The sequence below is a fragment of the Fringilla coelebs genome (genome assembly GCF_963513975.1).
Source record: "Fringilla coelebs genome assembly, chromosome: 2".
NCBI lineage: Eukaryota > Metazoa > Chordata > Aves > Passeriformes > Fringillidae > Fringilla > Fringilla coelebs.
In genome coordinates, this window is record NC_140029.1 from 70505863 (window position 1) to 70531028 (window position 25166).

At 40.9% G+C, this 25166-nt stretch overlaps 1 protein-coding gene across 1 annotated transcript in view; it reads left to right on the top strand.

The window, feature by feature from the left end:
* Positions 1-3506: 3506 nt before the first annotated feature.
* Positions 3507-25166, top strand: part of FLT3 (fms related receptor tyrosine kinase 3) — a gene marked incomplete at both ends in the record, with an annotated part of 28016 nt that continues 6356 nt past the window's right edge. The window contains 16 exons of the mRNA XM_084201013.1: positions 3507-3609; positions 3910-4034; positions 5556-5758; positions 6534-6649; positions 8850-8967; positions 10355-10491; positions 11090-11229; positions 11311-11464; positions 14949-15114; positions 19068-19174; positions 20389-20500; positions 22063-22241; positions 23512-23624; positions 23724-23856; positions 23946-24050; positions 24696-24806. Of these exons, the coding sequence (XP_084057139.1) occupies positions 3507-3609; positions 3910-4034; positions 5556-5758; positions 6534-6649; positions 8850-8967; positions 10355-10491; positions 11090-11229; positions 11311-11464; positions 14949-15114; positions 19068-19174; positions 20389-20500; positions 22063-22241; positions 23512-23624; positions 23724-23856; positions 23946-24050; positions 24696-24806 (2122 nt within the window). The remainder of the gene's footprint in view (positions 3610-3909; positions 4035-5555; positions 5759-6533; positions 6650-8849; positions 8968-10354; positions 10492-11089; positions 11230-11310; positions 11465-14948; positions 15115-19067; positions 19175-20388; positions 20501-22062; positions 22242-23511; positions 23625-23723; positions 23857-23945; positions 24051-24695; positions 24807-25166) is intronic.

Genomic DNA, 25166 nt, shown 5'->3' on the forward strand with positions numbered 1-25166 from the left:
AAACAGAGCTTCTTGGTTTGGTATCTCTCCAGTAGATTCAGGCCTGCCTTGTCAGCACCATAACATGTAAGCTCCCTTTTTGCCTTTTACAGGCATTTCCCCAAGTATGTGCCTACACATCTTGATGAAATCTTGGCTCTGTCTGTGGCAGCTAGATGTTTGTCTGATTGCACTGAGAACAAGATTTCTCCTCCTGCCTTTATTTTTGTATAACCTATAAAAAGATAATGAAGAAGGAAAGCAGGAATAAACAAACATTGTTCAGAGGCAGCAATTTATTTTCATGTCAGCTTCACTCTAGTTCAGCAATAGACAATATGATTATGCTTGCTACATATTTGATATTCTTTACCCAGTGCTTTCAGTCTCTGCAGTTCTTAATTTGGGTTTTCAGGAGGATGACTGATGTGCAGACCATAACAGCAGCTTTTGAAGATGCCACATAGAAGCTGAAAAATCAAGATGGCAAATCAGAACATTACCATTTTCCTAGTGTTTCTTTTCATGATTTTACTTTTTCTGAAAGGCTCATTCATGCTCTGATTTTCTATTTTGTCCTACAAAAGTCTTCAAGACCTTCGAGACCACAAATTTAGGCCACTCAATATCATGTAAATACTTCTTACTATCATATTACTCATTTGTTTCTCACTGTAAAGCATCAGGAATCATGTCAGGTTCAAAACATCCTTCCTTACCCTAAAAACCTTCACAGGAATAAAGGTACACCACAGAAGTGGCAAGCTATTGCAGTTTACATGAAAAGGAGTCACATTTTTACTTACACTTGAGGGAGTCATGGTGCTCACTGCTTCCAGCACAGTCCCTCATACCATCCTTTACAGATGCAGTTCCAGCTCATCAGACACTTTGTTTGCATGTCTCACTCACAGTCTGGTTGCTACAGCTGTCTAACTTTTGATTGCAAATCTGCTCCCTGTTGGTGTTTAAATACACCCTTCCCTTTTCTGCTGTGGCCTTAGGACTCCCTCTGACAAGGCAACATGAGCAAAATAGAGTAATTCCACTTTGAGATACATCAGCTTAGCTTGTACAGTCAGAAATTAAAATTCAGAAATCAGAAACATAAAGCATGGGAATACTCAGCAAGCCAAATGAGTTGAGATTTTGAGGTCATATTTTCAGGTGGTTTCTGCCGGTGTGTTTTAGAAATCAGAGGACATAGGTCGGTTTCCATCAGCTAAATCCCTGGCTGCCAGCCAGGTGAATGGTCTCTGCTTTGAATAAGATGAAAGAATCAGCCAACAAACCAACAGAAGTGGGGAATGCTGAGCAGAGAAGGACCTGGTGAAAAGCTAGGGAGGGAGGCTAGAAACCTGAGTTGCACTGATGGAAGGAATTCAGCATGCTTGGTGCAGATACCTAACGCATACCTGCCTTTCAGCTCCCGCTGGCACTCCATCTCAAGAAGCGCCGTTATTATTTTTATAGCCAAAGGATGGAGATACATGTCTCCACAAAGAAATCATGTTCATCCTTCTTAGGGATAACACGCAGGGTTTTACTCAGACATCTGCCAAAGCATTGCCTGTGCATGCTGTGGAAAGGTGGCAACCAAATTGAAGTGTATGTTGGACGTCTGAATGAGAAATGCCCAGCCTTAATACACTTTGGCAAGGAGAAGAGGTTGTCAAAGTGTTGCCAGCTCAGAGTTCCAGAAGATACAAATGGCAACAACTCTAACTCATTTCTTCCTACTTCCAGTTTAGCTCCTTCATTGCCTGCAGAAAGAGACTCATCACATTCATCCTTCGAGTACTTTGTGATATATTTACCTTCTTTCCTTTTTTCAACTCTGCACCTAGCTTTGTGTGCAACCATCTCAGGAACTGAGCAGAAGAAAACAAAGCAGAACACCAAGGCCTGAGGGCAGAAATATTTCAGATTGCCAAGAGAAAGATGTTATTTTATGATTCACTGCTTATTTGTACTGTTGATGGCTGGCTTTAGGGAATTAATGGAAATCAGACACGTTTCACCCAGCCAGCTGTACAGTCTTCCTTCTGTTTGGTGCAGTGGTGGGTACATGGTTACTGCAGCTTCTTTAAAGCTGAAAGGTGACCTTTCAAGCTGCAGTCCTGCAGAAAGGCTTGTAGGAAGCATTCTGGAGAGATGGTGCCTTTGAGGCATCAGAAGCTTTCCCTCACTGCTCTTTATGCATAAGGATAAAGGACTTCTGCTACTTGGGGCATCCGCAATTCCCCTGGGCAGCCTCATTCAGCGCCTCAACACCTTCCTAATGAGGAATTTCTTCCTAATATTTAATCTAAACCTGCCCTCTTTCAGTTGAAACATTCCTCCTTGCCCTTGTAAAACATCCTCCTCCAGCTCTCTTCTAGTCCCCTTCAGGTGCCTGCAAGGCACCTTCTCTGGGCTAAACAGCCCCAAATCTCTCAACCTGTCTCCGTAGAAGATAATCTTTGATAATCCTCTGATAATCTTTGTGGCCTTCCTCTGGACATGCTCCAATGATTCCATGTCCTTCTGTTCCCCAGAGCTGACCACAGCACTGTGGGTGGGGTCTCACCAGAGCAGAGCAGAGGGGCAGAGTCCCCTCCCTTGACCTGCTGCCCATGCTGCTTTTGATGCACCTCAGGATGAAGTTGGCTCTCTGTGCTGCAAGTGTACACTGCCAGCTCATGTTGAGCTCCTCATCCACCAACATTCCTGAGTCCTTCTGCCCAGGGCTGCTCTCAATCAAAGCTCCACTCAGCTTGTGTTGGTGCTTGGGATTGCCCTGACCCAGGTGCAGCACCCTGCACTTGGCCTTACTGAACATCACGAGGTTCCCACAGGCTCATCCCTCAAGCCAACCCAGGTCCCTCTGGATGGAATCCCTTCTCTCCTGTGTGTTGCCTGCAGCACACAGCTTGCTGTCATCAGCAAACCTGGGGAGGGTGCACTTGATCCCACTGTGCATGTCACTGACAAAGATGTTAAAACATATTGGTCCCAGTTCCAACCCCTCAGGAATACCACTCACCACTGCTCTCTGCTTGGACATCAAGCTTTTGACCACCCATCCATTGACCAACCAGATTTGCCAGGTGCCACTTGCTCTTAGGGAAGTCATGTTGGCTGTCACCAGTCACCTCCTTATTTTCCATGTGCCTTCTTATAGTTTGCAGGAGGATCTGCTCCATAATCTTGGCAGAGAACAAGACTGCCTGTCCTGTAGTTCTCCAGGTCTTTTTTTTCCCCCTTTGAAAAGGCAACTTATGTTTTCCCTTTTTCTATCAGTGGGAATTTCACAGGACTGACACAACTTCTCAAGTATGATGGATGGGGGCTTACCCACTTCCTTTGCCAGTTCCCTCAGGATTCTCAAATGCATCTCATCAGGTCCCAAGGACTTGTTCACCTTCATGTTCCCTAGATGTTTTCAAGCCTGATCTCCTACAGCAGGTGGTTCTCACTTTCCCAGTCCTTGCCTTTGCCTTCTGTGGGAAGGAAGGTGCATGATCATCCTCCATCTCACAGTGGGCATGATCGTCTTCCTTCCCAGTGCTGCAGAGTTTGGTGCTGCAGGGTTTGGTCCTTTCCAGCACAAGGATGCAAAAGGGAAGTGCAAGAGAGCATCTGTGTTTGGTAATGCTGTTTCTAAAGGAGCCTCTATAACACAAAGTGGCTTTTGTGTTTAGACTTTCTCTGCAGTATTATGGGACACACTTGTAAAGTGTGAAGTGCCTGTGCTTTTTAAAGGTTCTCCAAAGAGAGCTTCCACTCAGCTTCAATACACAAATGCAGAGTTAGCAAATTCATACAGTATGTCTTCATATTCAGTTTGGCTTTTTTTTAAAAGACGTAATCTTTCAACTGTTTTGTTGTATTTTAACTGATACTACTATCCCATAGCAGAGATCTATTTTTTCTATTTCTGTTTTGCAGTTTTTGTTATGACAGCAGTTGCTTTCACTTCTACAATGACTCAAAATACATCTGAAATCACGTGTGGGTTTATCAGCCAGAAGGATGAAGGTTCAGAAGCACCAGAGACATCAGTAGCTCCTAAGGTGATATAATAGAGAGAAAGTTGCTTATAAAATGCTCCTGTCCACTCCAGGATACCTTCCCAGAAACACCTTAAACGTTTAGAATGTGAGGACATCACAGACAAAATCACTAGGGTTATGCCAAATACAGCTCCAGAAGGTTAGAGGGATACATATCTGAAAATTCAGACTCTGAAACTGTGAATATTTAAGTACCAGTTTTCTCTAAAACTGGCTTTTTTATTAACACCTTTTGGCTTTTTTATTAACATAACGTAAGATGTTATCTTATATCAGCATGCCTGAATATTGCTGGATATTGTTGGCAACATATCAGTGTAAAAATCCATATGAAAACATGTGCCCTTAAAAGAGACTGCCAAGGCCATGGGGTGTGTGTGCCACAGCTGCTGGGACTGACAGAAAGCTGTACTGCTCTTATTCCCACCACCAAAGCCATAAATCCCTGTCAGGCCCAAACTTTGACTTCGACACCAAAGCTGGACAATTAATCAAATACAATTTTATTTTCTTCTCTTCTGACTCCAAATGGTAGGAAGCCAGGAGGAGGTGATGTGTAACTAAATTATAAATCAGCTGAGACCTGTGGTAAAAATACTTCCTAAGGATTCTTGTTTCAAGGAAGTCTTATGAAATCTTTTTCATTTCTGAACAAATGAATCAGTAATTTAAGTAACAAATGAGGGTGTAGCAGCCAAAGTTGTGCTGTCCTTGTATCTGAGAAGGCAGAATATGGCTGTTATTTCTGGGTACTTCTCAGGTCAAGAGAAAGGAGAAATGAGTGAGGCATGAGAAGAACCAACCACACAAGCAAAATGGGGATGCAATGAACTCTGTCCTTTCATAAACTTACGCTGGATAAAATTCAACCCAACAAAGCAATGGAGACATTTAGGGCTCCTCTCCAGACAGAGCTACTTCCTTGACACCTTTTGCTGCAGCTAATCTTAGAGACTCACTGATCCGTTGGTGGCTTTCAGAATGACTGGGGAAGATTCTGTTTCTGTTTGCAATTCTCCTTTAGCTGTACACAGGGGTGAGGAAATGAAAAATGTTCCTTACCCAGTAAAGCCCCCAAGGAGCTGAGGAGCAGTCTGGCCAGATGATGCAGTGACAAGCAATGAGATGCTAAAATAAACCCAACATTCTGATTCTGCCTCTGCATCTAAGTTACAAACAGAAAGGTTTTATTATAGTTCTGTGTCTCCCTATGGTTCTAAATAAAAGGAAACAAAATTAAGTGTAAAGAATAACTTGTATCGCTAACAGAAATTATCATGGCTCTGGCTAGATTGTTCTGTGGGGTTTGTCTAGAGAACAGAATTGACTAATTCAACAGGAACCCTACACAGTTTCCTCATGCAGTAGAATTCAACACATTTGTTAATAGATTGGATGATAGAAATTTAAAAAAGAGCACCCTTTAAAAATATCTGAATGCAAAAAAAAAAAAAGAAAAAAAAAAAGAAAATAAATGTAACTGCTAATAAATACCTAACTGTCTGTCCTCCTACATTGCAGGTTCCTAATATTTTGGAAGATCTTGGGTGTTACTTGAATTCTCAAGGAACAGAGAACATCTACCAAACAATAAAAAAGGTGGAAGTCAATGTATTTGAAGATATTGAATTAAGAATAACAATGAACATTTCAAATATAATTTCATGCTTTTGGTTCTTTAAAAAGAGCAAAGACTGTAACCTTTCTTTTGACTCAGAGAATAGGTAAGTCAAGGCACGTACTGGATCAAAGATCCTCTAAGAGATCTTTTCTTTTAGAATGCAAATGGAATGTTTTCTGTGACTTCGCCTGTGTTTGATTTCATGTATTCATTATCTTTTCCAATCTCTTAATCCTTAACTGTTGTCACCCAGCAGCACATTACTGATTGTCATTTAGATCAGTGTACACATATGAATCTTAAGACCAAGAACATTTTAAAAAAAGCTTGTTCTTTTAATTCTGCATGGGAGTCTCCAGGCACTCTCTGACATTGATGGATTTGAGCTTTGATATGGTCATGAGGAAAAATTTTGATTTTGTAGGCAAAGAAACAGAGGCATGAAGAATTATGTGACTTTTAGGATCACAGTGCAGATCAAGAACAACAGCAACAGCATTCTAACTCTCACAGCCAAATCTGGACTGGAACCTGAGGCTCCATGACTGCCTCCTCGTGCAAAACTTGTAGAATGAAACTGTAGGTAAAGCATGTGGCTGTGGGGCTCCTGAACTGCCTCAAGCTCAGGAAGGCAGGTCATCCTTCCCAATGCTCAGCATTAAGCATGTGGTACTGTGCCTGTAAATTCCTGTGTATTGCTTGTGTAGGAAGACACACGAAGGAAGCATTTCAGGTTGAAGGGCACTGTGTAAATAATGAATACCAGTGTCTTTGAAGGGTTTTTGCAAGTGCTAAAGAGCTAACATTTAATTGTGTGTGTTGCATATTACCTTCTTCATATTAGCATGACAAAGATAACTTTACTTTCTGTTTTATAGATATATTACATCTTTGGCTTTTTCCCAAATAAAAGAAGGACAAGCTGGAAAATACACCCTCTTTGTCACGAGTAAAACTGGCAATTACACAGTGGTTGTGCCTGTTCTCATCCGAAGTAAGTATGTCTACATGAAAGGGGTCATTCCATCAATAGGTTCAAGGGCAGAGGCTCAAGTTCAGTCAAAGCAATGAAGCTTTCATGTGCTGCACTTCAAGCATCTTCCTAGATTAGCATAGCACTTGGAGCTGTCTTCGGAGGCTGAAGTCAGAACCACAAACTATGTGAGTCAGCTTTCTCCAGTCAATAAACCATGCAAATGAACAAATAAAGATGCAAATGTGCAGAAGCTTTCTTCTCCCCTGTGAAAAATTCCCCTCTGTGTCAAAAGGGACAAACTGATGGTGGCTTGTTTTTGTGCTTTCCATGCTCATGGGCTAGATTTGTTTGCTTTCATTTTAACCTGTTTATTGTTGGTGTTGCTAACTTGGTTGTAACCTGGACAAGATCAGGATCTCCCTTTTATATTCTGGTCACACTTTGACCTGCTGCCACTTTTCCACTTGTGCCTCTCACTTCTCTCACTGCTTTTCCTTTTACAATTCTATGGGTGGCAAGAGGTCCACTGAGGAAAGCAGCAAGAAACAGTCCCTCTTCTCAGTGCCAGCTTTGACTTGTTCATTGTCTTTTAAACCAAAACCCATCAGTTCTGCAGCTGCTCAACACAAGTGTGCCCGAGAAGCTGAAGTTTTAGCTGCTGTTAAATGCTTATGGCAGAGAACCTGTGAGGTGAAACTTTTTGAAAGGCTCCCAGTGAGAGTGGATTTGATTGAGTTTTCCCAAGGCTCACACAAGAGACGTCTCTGATGCAAAGGCAACAGCTGCAACAAAGTGCAAGCTTCTGTTTCTAACTAGGGTGTCCAAAACATCACAAAAAAAACCCCATAAAGACACATATTGACATGATTTTTTAACAGAATAGAAAAATAATATTATTTTGCCTGGAAAGGGACAAATTTAAAGATAAACTGTAAAACTGCAAAAAGAGATTTCAAAGGCAAAACCTCAATCCAAACAGCTAAAAGACGAGTGAACCCTTCCAGGCATAACAAGCACTATTACTTGCCTTGGTTCTAATAAACTGTGACTAATCAACATTTGGTTTTCCCTCTTTAGTTGTTTTTAAAGTATTTCTTCTGTTTGACTTTTTTTCTCTCTCTGGTGTCAGAAAAGTCACCTCTAATTTCTGCTTGTTTAATTTGAAAGGTTACTGCATGCCTCAGTTACAATTTCAACAGCTTCATTGAGGGGACAAGGTATTAAACTTTTCACTAAGAATTGCCATCTCTATACCAATTAGGCTTTAGAGGTAAAAAGTGTTATTACACGTGCAAGCAAGAATAGTTTGAAACAATGTTGGTAAAGGTCTTTTCCATATCAATTGCTTGGATTGCTTTCTCTTTGGTCCTGTGAATTTAATGTCATAATTACATCTCTTATAAAACCCTTCAGGCTAGATGTGAATCCTTCAACTTGGATGTGAATCTCTGTAGGTAAAAAAACCTCATACACAAATGAGGAAAGACATTACAAAGCCGTGGGTATTACTTTCACCTTAGCACGTCACCTTGCCCACAGTGAAAGTATGACTGAGAAAAATGTCACTTCTACATGTGGCAGCTGCAATTTCATTGAAAGATTGCTTAAAACTGGACTCAGTGCTTTTCCTTTTGAGTCAAACCTTTAGCAGTTTTAATACATTAAATTTTTTGTTCCTAGTCCAGGTCTCTGCCTGAGAGGTTCAGGATGCTGGGAATTATCTAGGAATCATTTCCCTCAGGGTTACAGATGCAGAGTAGAGAAGTTTGCTGGCTGTCAGAAGTCACTATCACCCCTTCTGTCTCCATCATGTATCTGATCTGACTGAGCAAACCCCATTTTGTGTACAGATTTTGTAGTCTCAACAGATACCCTACCCCACCAAAGGACAGGCTTAGGACGTGATTTCAAAATCACAGTTGCTCCTGCCCAGTGAAATGAATAGCACCCACATCAAATTAACACCTTTCAGTATCAGCCTCAGGATTATCCCTGGCATATACAGGCAGGCCTTTGGTACAGAGAAGCTGAGCATTTAGCAATCAAAGCTGAAAAGCTCATGAGACCAATCCACAGTACACCTAAGGCTAAACCATTTTCTCAGTGTTGAAACTCCTGAAACAAATCACAGCTATGCAACTTTATGTACTACGAAATGAGCAAAACATTGTTTCAAAATTATTTCAACTTTCTTAAACATTTGCATGATTTTTATCAGAAAAACCAGCCAAACCCTATTTCAGGAAAAGGGAAAAATCAGATTCTATCGAGTGCATATCTGAGAGCTACCCCCAGCCCTCTGTGGAATGGATATTCTGCAAAACACCTGAAAAGAGGTACGTGTATGTTTATATGCATGCTGAATCCCTAGATTGAAAGTTTGCCATCTTCTGAAGAAAAAGTGGCAGGGTGAGAAAAAATGACCTGAAGATGTGCTGGGGGAGGTTTCAATTATATATTAGGAAAAATTTCTTCACTGATAGGGTTGTTAAGCACTGGAACAGGCTGCCAGAGGAAGCAATTGAATCACCATCCCTGGAAGTGTTCAGAAAACTTGTAATGTGGCACTTGGAGATCTGGTTTAGTGGTAAATATGGCAGAGTTAGTTTGATGGTTGGACTCGATCTTAGAAGTCTTCTCCAATCTCAATGATTCTATGATTCCACACTGCTTAGTGTGCCTACTCAGCTGGGGAGATAACTGAAGAAGAGCCTTTGATTCAGAATTTTTGGAGATGGGCTCTGCTGGTTGGCACACTCACAGGCTGGTTGAAAACCTGTGTCTACATGATCCACTTTTGGAATGCTGCAGCATATTTTTCCTAGAAATTTTGACTATTGTGCTCTTTTGGACACTGTCAGCTCTTGGCTTTAGAAATGTTATTCCAGATTCATATTTTGATGTCACAAGAGCAAATCAAAGGCATATTGTTTACCCCTAGTTTTTCACATTGTTTTAAAATTTGAATCTTACAATCATAGAACACTTTAGATTGGAAAGGACCTTAAAAGCTCATCTTCAGAGTCTGAGTGCACTGCAGTATACAGGTACATGTTCACAAGATGATTTGATGGTTTCACATCACCTCCCTGTGCCTTAGCAGAGCTTCTAGGAGGCTCTCCTGTGACCTTCCCAGGCCAGAGGTGAGGCTGACAGGTTGGCAGTTCCCATGGTCATCCTTTCTACCCTTTTTTAAAATGATGCAATGTTTCCCTTTTCCAGTCACTGGGGGCTTCACCAGGAGTATCAGAGCTGAGAAGACAAGGGGTTGTGATTTTGTGAGCTAAATAATTTTTCCCATTCTATTAATAGATAAAGTTTATTCTATTAACAGGGACAATAATGCTTTTCTCTGCAGCATGGCAGTTCGGGGTCTGGATGTCATAATGCCACTGGATTTGCAGCACCTCCCACCACCAGGAAATCAGAGATGTGGTGTGAAAACTCAGCCTCTATGATTTTAATCTTGTCTGGATTTTAATCACATTATTACCTGTCTAAGAGCCAGTTTGAGCATATTCAGGTCATTTCAGCTCACATTTCTGCCCAGACTGTGACATTTTTACTTTCTTATCTTCACCTTTCCTAGTTCCTTTTTATTCAATATGTGAAATCCAGTTTTCCCACTATTGTTTGCATATTCTCATGGCTTAGAGATTTATCAGATTTATTTGCTTGCGGTTAACCAAATGAGTCAATGAATAATTATGCCTGTAATTGCAGTTGCCCTTATAAAAGGCATGAAGAAACTGGAGAAATAGATGGCATCCAGATGGTGCAACATGAATTATTTCAAACTTACATATGGTGCTGTGCAGTCAATGTCCTGGGCAGAGAATGCACCAGCCTCTTTACAATAGGTAACTTCCCTCTGAGGTTTACTTGCATGTGAGCTCCATCCTGCTGCTGAAGTTAGTTGCACTACCCAACTGAGCATGATTTCTGGTCTAAGCTACTTGTTTGTAATCACTGGAATAAAGCTAACAGTGAATATCATTGCTCTGTCACATGTTTAAAACCTAATTCCCATAGCTTTTTGTGGTCTCTGTAAAAAGCTTCTCGCCTTTCTATATTTGCTATACTTGTATTGACTTTTTGTTCATGCTTTTAGGACTGTGTGCATGGAAAAGCTCTCTAAAGTGTTCTCAAACATATATATTTATATATAATTATTAATTAATATATGCACTCAGATTTGCTTGCCTGTTTTTTTAAATAAACCCAACCTGAGATAAGCTCTATGCTGCATTGTACCCTAGAGGTGTCTTGTGAATCGTGACAAAATTTTTTTTGAGACATCTAAATCCGTGAAAGTTACTAATTTCATGATTATGGTAATTATCATTACATTGTAAAAATTAATATCCATACAGCATTAGCAGAAAAAATGTTGATCTAACTGAGCATTTTCCAGACAAAGTGATGGCTGTTTCAGTGTCTATGTTTTTGGTTTTGTAGATTTAAATGGAAGACAAGCAGCACCTTTACCTGAACTACTACTTAAGGTTGGGGAACCATTGCTGATCAGATGCAGAGCTGTTCACCATAATTATAAATTCAGAATACAACTATCTTTTGAAAACAGAGAAGTTGAGCAGGTAAAAAGACAGGGCATAACTTAAAATAGGTTGTATCGGGCACTATCAACTGATTAAATGTGAATCTCTGTTGAAAACCAGGGTTGCTGCTTTGAAGGATTAGAATATCAAGCAAACTTGTCAGCAATTCGGGTCCAGCATGTGTTTGTTCCAGCAGCAGAAAGAAATGACAGTGGACATTACACCTGCTCTTCTACTGCTCATCCAAATCAAACTGCTTTGATCACAGTTCTAGGTAATTCCAATCCCTGGCGTTAATTTTGTCTCTCTCAGCTGTTTTGCTTTGTTTTCCGTGTGTCTGTTCTTTACTTGCAGATATGCACTGTATGTTTGTAGTTCCCTTACCAAGGAAAAAGTCTGTTTGCACTTCCAAGCAATCCAGGAGAGCCAAGAGATTAATCTGAACTGAGTCATTCTGGTACCTGAATACAATTAACCTTTTCTTTATATTGCTTTTCAAATAATTCCCTTTAAAAGACAGTGCTTTTAGAGGTGCAATGAAATGGCACTGTTTGGACATGCAGTCTGTATGACTGTTTCAATGGGATCTTCTAGAAACACAGGCTGGGATTCATCTCACGTGTTGGTGACTCTCAGCCAGTGTGCCACAGAGCTGTAATTTTAAAAGGCAAATCTCATCCTACTTAAGCAACATGCTGATTTAAAAGTCAGCTCTGTTGAACTTAGTTGAGAGCAGCCTCAACTGCAAACTTGGTTTCTCAGATGGAAATAATGTACAAATAGGCCTAGGTCTGGAAATAAGGCATGGAAAGGAAAGCTGTTGGAAGGGCCATGCTGCTGGAGTAGGTACAGGATGTAATTCAGTGACTGGTGTGCCTGGAGCTGGAGCCTCCAGCCCTGCAAACAAGGCTCTCTGGAGCAGTCACCACATGTTTGACCTTAGATGTAGCTGCTCTCAGGGTTTACGACACCTAGGCTAGGTATGGTAGGAAGTGAGAATGCTTACCCCAGCCTCTTCAGAAATTGCTTTCCCAGAGCAATATCCTCTTTTCAGCTTATGCCTACTGCTGAGCAGGAAGTTCTCTCATCATTTACAATAACTGACTACAATACCTGTGCATTTTTTTCTACACACATCTCCTTGGTAAACAGGAACATGGGGTGAGGATGTACTGTAGAGGTAGGGCAAGATCCTCTTTTTTGTCTGTGGCTGTGCATAGGTCAGAAAGAGCGGCTTCTGGGATCTGTGAACTATCAGGTGTGAGCATGGGTGACAGTCAGAGGAAATATTGGAGTTGCTGTCCCTAGAAGGCTGTATTTCTGAGCAGGGTATTTTTTTCACCGCAATGCACCAACCTATATTGATTGTCTGTGCCCTCCTTAAAACCCCTTTATCCCAACAAAACTGCTGAGGGTTCATTGTCTTTGCTGGTGAAAACATCTATTTGTTTACTTACAGGGTGGATTAAAGTGGGTGATGTTGTCATACCAAGCTAACAGCTGTGCTTCTCTCTCCAAGGTTCTACAGGAATATCCTGTGCTTCTGACCCATCCCAGCATTTAGCCTAATGTGTTAATGAGAATCACTGTGGGTGTGAATTTATGCTAACAATGCAGATTCCATTCCAGCAGTGATACAGATACAGATTTCACTCAGTTGCTCATGTCTTAGGGTAGCAGTTTCTGAAACAATCAGCATGCCACCTTTAAACCATTACTGTGCATGATTTGACACTTGTAGCTTCACTGGGAATCATCATGGTGTAACTTATCCAAGAGAAAACTGATTTGGTTGGCCCACACTCCATTTCCTGGGGAGCCTGGCTATCACAGCTGTATGGATGGGGGCTCTTCAAATCTCTAATAATGCCTTGCAGCCAGACTGCTTTCATTTGTTCTTTGGTGATTGATACCTCACCAATTTTTCCCATTTTGTGTGACCATCAGGTCAGGCAGGGTGGTTAGGCCACTTCAAAGCACAGCAGAGATCATGCCAACAATCACAACTGTGAGGCTCTTTGTTACTGCAGGTCTTATGTTCAGTTTCCACCAGCGTTAAACAAAGAATTTTTAGCACTACACAATCTTAGTTCAGGAATATGTAAATTATTTTGCAGCGCATTATATTAAAAGCAAAAAATACAAAAATATGAGGAACACAGGGACTTGTTCATCCTCAAGAGTTTCACCTCACCTCTTTGTCATTGCTAAGTGCAAATAGTCAAAAATACACTTAAGCCTGCCAAAAATAATAAACCAAGCAATAATGTGCCATTTTCTTTCTCCTCCAATAAAGAAACTACTGGTTGTTTCTTAATTGTTTTCCAGAGAAATGGCCTACATTGTTCCAAGGTCCTTATATGCTCTCTGGAGAAAGTCTTTACTCTTGGCTGGTTGTGTTGTTAACAGTACACTCAGAGATGATATTCTGCCTGGAAGGATGAGGACCAAAAGATGAAGGCTCTGTGTATAAAATCAATAAGCCTTTAATATCAAAAAATAGGAGAGTACTCATGAAAGCAATAGTTTCTTGTTTTGAAATACTGATATGTTTGTGGGTTTTATGGGAGTTTCCAAGTAATAAGTAGGCTAAGACAGATAAAACTTCAAGTAGAATGTAGGGTTACAATCAGAAAAAAAAGAACACTCAAAAGGGAAAAACAGGTCCAGCAATATTTTTATAGTGTCGTTTTTCACCATGTAGCTGATTAAACACCACCTCAAATTTTCCAGAGGTTGTACAGTCCTTGGAGATACCCAAACCAAGCAGGACATGGCTCTGAGCAACCTCATCTAGCTGGATCTGCTCTGGGCAGGAGTTTGACTACATATCTCTTCCAATGTATGTGGTTCTGTGATCTTTACAGAGTTGATCCTAGCCCCACTGGTGTCTTTAGGGCAGCCTTCCCCAACACGTCTGCTGTTCAGTCTCTTTGGGCAGGATTCATTCCAAGCCATGAGACATCTAGCCCCAGCTGTGACTTGGTTCCTTCATCAGTCAGTGCCAAGAAACAGTATTTCCAGAAGTGATTCAGTACATCTTTGTCTTCTTCTGCTTTAGGATGGGATTCATCTGAATATGCCTTTTTCATTCCACTGAGTTTATCAGTCCAAACAAGTAGCTTAGGTGGATCACAGAGCTTTTGACATCTCCACTAGGTGAAACAAATCCCACCCCAGCAGGGCAAATGCCAGCAGCACATGGTTCATGGACCTCTTCAAAACATTTTTCCATGTTGCTCTCATCTTGTGTAATTTAAAAAAATGTGTTGATTTAAATGGAGAAATAAAGGAGCAGCTACAAGCCTCATTTGCAAAATCTTCAGCTTATTTCAGGGAAGGAGAAAGAACTACTGATTATGATGGTGGTGCCACCTGGTTTTGTTCCTGTAGAAAGAGAGCCAGGAATTGCAGTGCTTAACACCTGGACTACAGACCCAAACCAAACTAAATAATTACATTATTGGCCCTGTGACTCTAGGTTAGACTGAAGAGAAATGTCAGGCCATTTTGGAATTGCTCTGGCCTGACCAAATATGCAGCTTCATCAGGCTCAACTCATTTGTCTGCAACTGAACATGGTGACAGTATTTCAGCACTATTTTGAAGCACTCTCTTATTTTGATTAACAGAATACCTTTTGTGATGTGACATGGTTTTTGCTTGTGATAATCAACATGAAAAGCATACAGATGCTAAAATGTCTTCATAAAGTCCAACCTTTCTAATACAAATTTCCTTTCATTTTTTTTCTCCAGAAAAGGGATTTATAAATATAACTGACTCTAAAGAAGATTTTGAAATTGGTGAGGAAGAGTTTTGCTTTGAGGTTAACTTTACAGCATATCCTCCAGTTAGATGCATGTGGCTATATTCCAATAAAACATTTCCATGTATGCAAAGTTCCAGTGCGGATGGATACAGGTATTTGAATATTTTGTAATAATTTAATATAATAGTGTTTTTTCTTTATATATCGTTTGGACCATTACTGTTGATGTTTTGTACTTTGTGTTTTTAAAATATGAATGGCCCACATGGTGAGACTGTTAACAAAAGGCACTCATGTAACTTTGGCTTTGAACAACAGTTCGCACAGATAACTTATAGAATCACTTTATTATCTGTTTTTAATAAACCCTTTGCTAATTAGGCATCCAGCAACCCTTAAGTTTATATGCATTTTGCCATTCCCCTTCTCTCTAACATAAATTCTGAATTACAGATCTGTTGCAGTTTTCATTCTGGATCACAAGTTCTGCATGTTCCCATTTTCTCATCCTGTTGTTGATGATGTTCCCAGTGTCTTTCAAACAGCTCAGACCAAGTGCAGGGTGCTGTAGTTCCCAGGGCTCTGCTAGCTCTGCTGGCCCGTGCCTGTGTCACAGAAACATGCTGTTCTGCTCGTTACCCAGGTCATGGATTCTTCCGCTGCTGCAGCAAAACATGTTTTGAATAAACCTGTTGGTTATCTACCTTTTCTGTTATTTCCTACAATGGACTTCTGGCATGAATCCTGTTTAAGGCTAATGTTTTCTCCATTCCCTAGGCTCTCTAATTTCTTGATAACATTATCTAATTTCCTTCAGGGTTTCTTTCACAGTAGTCCCATGGCTTTGCAGGTAACAGCTCTTACTCACCTCAGTGAAAGTAAAGCCAAGCTGCTCTTTTCAAGTTTTTACATTAAAAGTGAGCAGGCTGTAGGCAGAAGCTAATGCAGCTGCTCTGGTTCCTTCTCATATTCTTAAAACCTCTGTCATCATCTGCATAAAGCTGTGTCAAAGCCTTGATTACACTTTTTACGATTTCTTTCCGTAGTATTTTGGTACCTTTGACTTCATCCACTAGCTTGTCAAGTTATCTTTGCAACAGACTGGCCTTTTCATCTGCATCAGGTTGTGTATTGGAGTCAGACCTCAGTGAAGTTCAGAGACAGCTCAGTTCAGGTTAGCAAATTGTCATCTCCTGGCAATGGCCACAGGAACTCTGTCCCTGCTGATAAAGTGAGGGCTGTCAGCAAACTTTGATAGCACTGGGTGGGTGTTGGTGACTAATCTGCAATGCCTGACATGGGCTTGGCAGAACTGTGCCTTGTGACAAGACTGATTTTGGAAATGAGGTCTCAGGGGACAGCCAGGAGCATTTGCTCATCCTCGTCCAACAGGTACCTCCCTCCAGCTGATAACACGGGGTGATTTGCTTTGCAGCTGATACACACCCCTCCTCACTGCTTGTACCAGCAGGACTCAGCTTTGCTTGGATGACTGACAGTGGGTGTAAATTGAATGCAGATAAGAATTAGGTGCTGCAGACTGTGCCAACAATAATTATATTGAGAACTTTTGAAATAGTTTAGGCAGCTGTCATTAGTCAGTAAGGTGCAACTGCTGGCCTGGGCTTTATGGGTCACTTCAGAGCCATCACTGCAGAAGGCAGCAGTTGCTGAGTGCTGATCACCACCTGCTGGAGGGGGAAAGGCCAGCTCGTGTCCCTGGAGCCGTGTGTCCCGGCTGGCTCAGCCACAGGCACAAGCCACAGCCACCAAGCTTTGCTGGGGAGTGTCCTGGTGGCTTCTTCAAGCAGATAACTTGGCCATTTGTCTGACAGTGCTGTGGGACGAACAGGATTTTTTATGTTTATTTTTGGTAGTTATTCTTTTCATTTATTTGCATCCTATTTATTTCATGGAAAAACAAAATAAAGGGGAAAACACTTGAATTTGCTGATTATTTCATCTGACATGTACATCCTTTTGTGCAGACATCCCTCACAACAATCCAATTTTGTCTGAGTACAAGCATTGGATGGACATGTCTCTGTCCTGAGGACAAAGAGTAGGGGTACATATTTCATTCAGTTTGAAGCACACAGAAGCAGCAAGAGGTAGGGAAGTCAGGAGATTCTGCCTGAAAGCTGTAGCCTTGCAGATTTCAATGTGATTTTAAAGAAGAAAGTTTCTCAAAGCAACACAAAAAAGGTCGTCACATATCTAAACACATTGTGAGTCTCACTTTGCACGTTCTAGTTGATTTCTGTGTAATCCTGTCTCCCAGCACTTCTACTTTGTTCCTTTCATATCCTTTTTCATTTCCTGTTTTTATTCTTTTAATTTCTGCCAGTCTCTTGTAAAATTATTCCTTCAGATAAAAGATCATATTAAATTTTAATAATTAACTCTGTACTGTTTTTCAGCTTTTCATCTCAAAGCCCAGTGATCCGTCTCTCCTGTCACTACACTTACAGCGTCTTTTCAGACATTCCTTCAGAATTTCCATTTTCTATTTACTTTTGTGGGCTCTCTGTTATAGCACACTGCTGATTTTCACTTCCCCCCCAAGAGCTTCTGACTCTTCATACACACAATGTTCTCTGCTAAATTTATAGTACTTAGGTCACATCCCCTCATATTTTCAGGTAGGGAAGATACTGTGTTAATTTTTTTTCTGATTATTTCATTAGGATATAATCCTTCCAACCTGGGATTTCAAAAGCAACTAATTATTTTTTGATTGGTTCTTTTTTTTTCTTGTCTTCAGTATCTTTTTTGAGGCAGCTTAAAAGGGTTCTGACTTTAAAAAATCCATGAGTTCGGAGACATCGTTAAGGCCATTTCAGATCAAGACATTCAAAAGTCAATAACTATATGAAAATGTGGCCTTAGTCAAAAGACAAAATTGCCAGTGGCTTCAAGGAGAGTTCTCCTGGTTTAGAATTTCAGGGTGATACTTGGTGCCTTTGTATGTATGTAGCTTAAGGAGAAATATCCCGATTTCAGCTCTCTAGATTGATCTCATTACTTTTTTCTCCTGCTTTGCATATTGCTGATATGGACTATCTGTTTGGGTTTTTTTCCTTCTCTCTTCAAACTCTCTGATGTTCCTGCTTGCCTTTTTCACTAAAACAGAGTTGGGGACCTTCAACATGGTAACCATCGAGTTGTCAGCAGAAACCTCTATCCCCAAATTGTCAGCAGCTATACCTAAGAGACATTTTCTAAGGATGCTTTTCTAAGGCTGATGAACTGCATTATCTGCTATTCAAAGCTGACAATTGTCCTATAGCAATAAGCTAGTTGGAAACACAGAAATAGGATACCATCACTGTAAAAAGGCATATTCCCTTCTCCCTGCCTCATCCCATGTCCCATACACCAGTGACACAACAGGACAGCCAGGCTTGAATCGTAAATTCTCTGCAGCTCTTTGTTGTTTGTTTCAGCCCAGAGACTTGCTAGAGCCCCTCCTGGCCATCTCCATTGTCACAAGCTGTCTCCTGCATGGTTTGGTCTTTGTTTCCTGCCATCCACTGGCTCAAAGGCCATAGGGATTAGTAAAAGGCTGGGTTTTTTCCTGCAGAATGACCTTGAGGGTTGGTGTTTCATCTCATTGACAATGAACCTATGATGATTGCTTTCCTGAGCCTATGTGAGATCTTTCCATTTGGAGATGTTTGTCTCTTACGTTCCTCCCTGTTGTTGTTGTTTCCTAACACCATCTATCACATCAACTAGAAACTGCCATCAAAGTTCCTGGGAGAGAAGAAAGTTTGATCCTTTGCTGGTCTTAGCAGATGTGCCTGGGTGTGTCTTGTCATCCAATGAATTAGTAACAAAATCACAGCTTGACAGCCTGCGTGCACTCCAGGAAGAGTGAGAGAAAAAATGCAGAATTAAATCAATACTGCAGGGAAAAAAAATATCTTCTCACCAGCACAGTTAGATTCTGAGATTTATATTCTCTAAGCAAAAATAATTTCCTTTGTATTCTTCATGAGAAGATGCTGAATTGTTTCAAACCTATATGTGAGTCTTGACTGCATTTGAAATATTTTTCAAGTCAGTATTTTGTCCTTTTCCCTTTTTTGCCTTTGTTCCACAGCACTTCATCGAAGTTCTGCAACCATCAGCACCAGTCTGGGATATATGTATTTTATGCTGAAAATGATGATGCAGCTGTAACAAAAAAATTCACTCTGTATGTGAGAAGTAAGTAACAAAACTATTGCCGAAGATTTGGCAAAGTCTGGGATTTTATCACTGGTATAAATTGAGCTATTATGGGGTTTTTTATTGATATTCCCTATTTCATTTACATAGATTTATTGCTTAAAATGGAGGATCAAAAGGCAAAAACTGATTCTCTTCACACTGCTGAAATCCAAGCACTGGGTCAGAGAAAGACACTAGATGCTTGTGGGCTGTATTTCTTGTGTCAGTTAGGGATGGAGAACAGAAAAAGGAGGAGAAAGTTATTAATTTTTTTCCTCCCTTTAGTCTACCATAAACAGAATACGAGGAATCAGTTGCATATTGAGAAAAATTAATGCTTAAGAAAACTACAAGCCTAGGAACACAGTAAAATACAGTAACTATTCTATCTCTGAAAAGCTGGAACATATTTGACTGCTGCAGAAAGCACAGGAGATACAGAGTTGGGAGGAAACCCTTCTCCCAGTTAGGAATTAGCTTTCTATGCCATGTTTATGACATTTTTTCCCTAATGGCATTTAGGAGTTAATGTAGTTAATGTGGACTCCCTCTGGTGTGTAACACTCTGGTGTATGTTTGGGCTGCAGAACCTCATACACCCCTGCCCACAATTCACACACATGCACAGCCCTGACCAATGCTCTCTGTCATCTCAGCTCTGCCACATGACTTCAGCATCTCTCCCTTGCTCCAGGTCTGGGGGCTTTCTTTGTGATATATAATTTATACAAGGGTCTTCTGTGCACATTTTGTACGAGCTGGACACCCAGAACCTCAGTGCCAGGGCAGTCCTAGGGCCAGCTGGTTAGTCCAAGTCAGAAAAGCAGAAGTCAAGATTTCTAATTTTGGGTCTGCCATTGTTTTGGTCTGGCTGTGCCCATACAGAGAAGTGGCTGCTCCCCTTGCCTTGCCACACTGCCATCCACAAAACCAAGGAAGGAGGAGGACTCTGAGTTACACCCAGCTCTAACTGTGACATGCAGCTTTTTATTTTGGAAACAGAAGCAGACCTTGGTCTCAGCAGATATAACATTGCCACACAAGTGTTACAGGGTTTTGTCACTTGAAGTGCTGCCAGAAATTGTCTTACAGAATCATGGAATTGTTTAGGTTGAAAAAGATCTTTGAGAACATAGATTCCAACCATTAACCCAGCACTCCCAAGTATACCACTAAGCCACGTCCTTAAGCCTTGTGTTGTCTTATTGCAGGAAAGCCTGAAATAAGGATGCAGCTGTTGTTCAAGCAGATCTCCTGTGTTGCTGAAGGTTACCCTGCCTCATCCTGGGTTTGGAGGAACTGTCTTGAACTGAACTCATCCAAGTAAACAACTTTCTCTCTTTCATTTTATTCATTGCAAAGACTATCTGAGTTATCCTTGATTACATGAAGACCAGCCTGTAACAAACTAAATGTAAAATGCACACTTCACTCTGTGCATTTAACAGGTTGTCCTACTCCAGGGGAACCAAACCACCAATATTAGGGGAAGTTTTCCTTTGTTTTATTGCCATCAAATGAAGTCTATAAAGATGTGTGTCTTGGGCTCTTTGCACCAAAATAGACCCCGCTGGGTTTGTATCAACTGTTAAGGGGTAACAAAGTCCAATCTAAGTTTTCCTCTTAGCCTATCAAAGTTATAGGGATTCAGGGAATGCATTGGTTAATACAGGCTTGACTAATTGGTTAAGCTTTGGTTAAAAGACCTGCTATGGTGACCTGTTACCAAAACCACTGAAGTCAGTGAGAGTGCTCCCAGTTAAGTTAGTGAGAGTATTTCCAGTGAAGTTAGTAATAGTGTCTCCATCTCCTCTGTTTATTTAGGGGAATGAGTCAGGCTCTAAAATTTAAAAAAATGCTGAAACGGCTTTGACCTGATTTGTGAACTCTGCAATTTTTATTTTAGATATGCCAAGAAACTAATGATCCCATGGTGCAGAAGAATACTAAGTCAAATTTTCCTTTGTAAGATTGTGGATAAACTCTAAAGTATTTATTTTAGCTAGACATACAAAAATACCTAGACAATTTTCTTATCCATACCTCTTAAAAGGCTTTCTTATATCAATCTCTGCAGAAATGGAAGAGGAAAAAAAACATGCAGAGAGTGGGTTTAAAATACCCCTTAAATCATCTTTCTGGGAAGAAAATGCTGTGACATATCTTTTCTGAGGAACTTCCAAATGTAGAAGCTAGTGCTATGAGTAGAGCTGAATAAATTTATTCCTTATCTCCTAATTTATTTATGTGGAGAGTAAATTACACAGTAAGTTGATGAATGATAGAAAAGTTAGAAGTCAAAATTATATTTGTGGACCACCTTTCCCTCAAGTATCAAGTTCCCTCTTTCTACATATCATTAATGCTCTCCATCTGGGTAGATGGAGGCTCTCCATCACGAGTGAGAGAAACTTCATGGGTGGAGTGACTTGCCTTCAGTGAAAGGAGTTAGAATTTCTGCTCTGGGTTCATATTGCATTTATAGTTTTAGCAGTGGCTCATTTGCAGCTGCTCAGTGGTTTGAATGTTTTGAGGCAAATGAAACCAGTGGGAATAGATGAGGTATGGGGGGTTGTGTCAGTTGTGAAATCTACGGAGGTTCCAGAGTTCAGGGGGTGCAAGTACCCTGCCAAGGCAGTGGTGGAGAGTGGCAGTGAGCCCAGTGTAGGAGGTAGCTCAGTCCCTGCCAGCCCTGCCATGTCCATCACCAAAAATGAGACTGGTGAGTGACCAGAGGTCTCACTCTATCGCTGACAAAACACAAGACCTTTCCTTTCTTCTCTCCCAACACACACATAAGACATGTTTTGAAACTTCTCATCTTCTCCGCTGCCAAATGTCACTTAAAAAGCTAAAAATCAAAACTGGTCTGCTTCCTTTTTCAGCTGCACAGAGGAAATCACAGAGGGGATTCAGAACTTCTTGCCAGAGAGGAGATCCCTGGGGTCGTGGATTTCAAGCAGTACTTTATACATAAAGGAGACAGCAACAACCTTCTCAGTGGAGTGCTGTGCAAACAATTCAGCTGGCTCAGCCTGTGAAAAGAGTTTCATTAGCCTGTCAGGTACCACAAGCCAGTGTTTTAGCACGGGTTTTCTCAACTAAAGCTGGCATGGTAGAACCTACAGTACTTTTCATTTGGCTAAATGGCTGACTGTGCAATGGCATTGCAGGTAAAACACGAGCTCTGTATGTACACAGTGTCAGAAGTGGTGGGTGAATGGGAGACACAATTCTCTTTTCTCTAGGCCCAAAGCAGAGGTCTCCCTCATTAAAACAAACAGGAAAAAAAAAAAAAAAAAAAGGAAGCGCAGGATGGAGCCATGGCATTATTTGAGGCTGATTTCTTATTTTTCTTTAGTCATCCCTACATGAAATCAGGAAGAATCATCTTTGGCAAGAGCTAAAGGCACTTTGGTAGCTGGTGGCATGTGCTATCCCTTGCTGCTTTCCTGTAGGTCCCTGTGGTGCTGCCAGAAATGCCCATGGGAGCTCTCCTCACCCATGGAGGTCACTGCACACCCAAACAAGATCATGGCTGAGCAAACAGACCCACTGAGGGGTCAATCCCTGTCTGGAAAGCAGGAGTACTAGGAAAGAGACCTTCTCAAACTGCTGTAGGCAGGAGACAGAAGGTTATATCCTGGTTAGGTAGTCTCTCTTCTTGTCAAGGGAATCACAGGTTATTTCCCCATTGAACCAGAAATGATTATTTGCACTTTGTACTTGTAACACCATATGTATTCCCTAGAGAAAAATATTCAGTTAGAGGGAGCATGCTGTAGCACCAGGATTTGTTTTGAAACACCCAGGTATTTGCAGGACAGGGATTTCCTTTGTCATGATGAACAAGAAGTTTGGTGCTTTTGACTACAGTGGACAGAAGCTGTGAATACTGTCAGAGTTTGAGCATTCATGATGGAATTAGAATAGAAACTAATCATAATACCCATGCTTTTAGAAACAAGAAAAAAATGAGGGTAGGTCTCATGTTTGCATGTTCATCTACCAATCAACACCTTATTCCTGTTTGTGCTCAGTAAGTTCAATCCAAGGATCACAGCAATACCTCCATGCATTTAGGTTTATTAATGGATTTAGCTCTTTTTTTTTCCCCTTTTTTTTTTTTTAATGAGAACAGATATCAGAATTACCCAGAACTTAATGCCCACTGCCCATCTTGCTTTGCATACAGCTGCATCTCTCTCCCCATGCAGAAGAGGCTTGGGTGTGAGAGGGCTGCAGACTGCCAGAACTGACTGTGGGCTCTCTTTGCATTTTCAGCTGTACACACAAACTCTGTTTCAGTGGGTAGTAATATGTGTCTTTTAAAGTTGCAGGAGCTGTTTCTTCACCCCTGGACAATGCTGCATTCTATGTCTCCGTTGGATTTTTTCTCCTCTTGATCGCTTTTTTGTTTGTATTCATTTTTCTTAAATACAAAAAGGTAAAAGCAAACATAAATACCTGACCTTCCTTCTTTTGTTTCTACCAGGCTGTTTCTTCTCTAAGGCTTATTTCATTGTGTGTTTTTTTTCTTCCAAAGCAATTCAAATATGAAAGCCAGTGGCAAATGATACAGATGATAGGGCCATCAGATAATGAATACATCTACATCGACTTCAGAGAATTTGAATATGACATAAAATGGGAATTTCCCAGGGAAAATCTGGAATTTGGTGAGCAATCCATAAGGTAAATCTCAATACTGGAGCAGTAGTCTGTGCTGTACCAGCAGCAAATAATACTGACATTTTGTGTCTTGTAGGACAGGTCCTTGGTTCTGGGGCCTTTGGGAAAGTAGTGACTGCAACAGCTTATGGAATTAACAATGCAGGAGATTCAGTCCAGGTGGCAGTCAAAATGCTAAAAGGTATGATAAACTCTGGTGCCTTCCACAAGCAGTGATGCACTCTAGTATCTCCAAAGTAGAAGAGGCATTAGAAATCCCCCTTATAGAGAAAACTTTAAGCAGTTACACCTCACAAATGCTTGGCTTCCAAATCCTTTCAAGGTGCTTTAAAATCCCTATCTCATTTGGGAAGGTAATGCTGAAGTGCCTCCATCCTGCAGCACGTTGCATTTTGCCCTACACACTACAGAAGGTCTGTGTTGTGTGGAGCCTCTAAAGAGGAGAAATGCAAATTCCCAGGGCAGATTAGCCTGCTGGTTATATTGGTGACTGTGATCCTTGCTGTATGGCCCCTTTTTCTTGCAGTGCTGCCTAGCTGTGCCAAGCCCTTTGCCGGCCGTGTCTGACCTAGCTTGTTTCCAAAACTTCCAGCACAATTTCCTGCAGTCCTTTTTCTTGATGATGACACAAACCAGTTTCTTTCCATCCCTCCTTATGAATAAGGATACTAAACCTCAAATACTCCTTTCTGCTGCGGTCTGGCCTCTCTCCAAGCTGTCTTGACTCCTCACAAAAGCATTTGAATGCACGTGACAAAGCATCACAAACATTTAAATTTTCATTTCTTTGCCAGAGATTTACAAGTCTGTGTTATTGCTTTTACAGAAAAACCTGATGCTTCAGAAAAAGATGCTCTAATGTCTGAGCTGAAAATGATGACTCACATTGGAAGCCATGAAAATATTGTGAACCTACTAGGAGCTTGTACCCTGTCAGGTAAATTGAAATTGTGGAAAAGGACCAATTAAAACCACCAGAAGAACGAGGACTAATTCTGTGCTGGCCCAAAATAAGACAAAGATGAACTGAAAGCAAATTTAAGGCCCTGCATGTGTACAGAAAAGGGTCATTTCTGATTATACTGGGAGGAAGTGATACAACAGTCCTTCTGTAGAATAGGATTTCCTGTTATGGTGGTGATGGCACTGGTATGAGCCAGGTTATTAAGTGAAAAGGAAAAACTTATCTGGTGTCAGGGATTTTTATATGCACATGATTATGTTCATGATTATGTTAATATAATATATATTCATGATTATGTTCATATAATAGGAAATTATATATTTTTTTTAATTC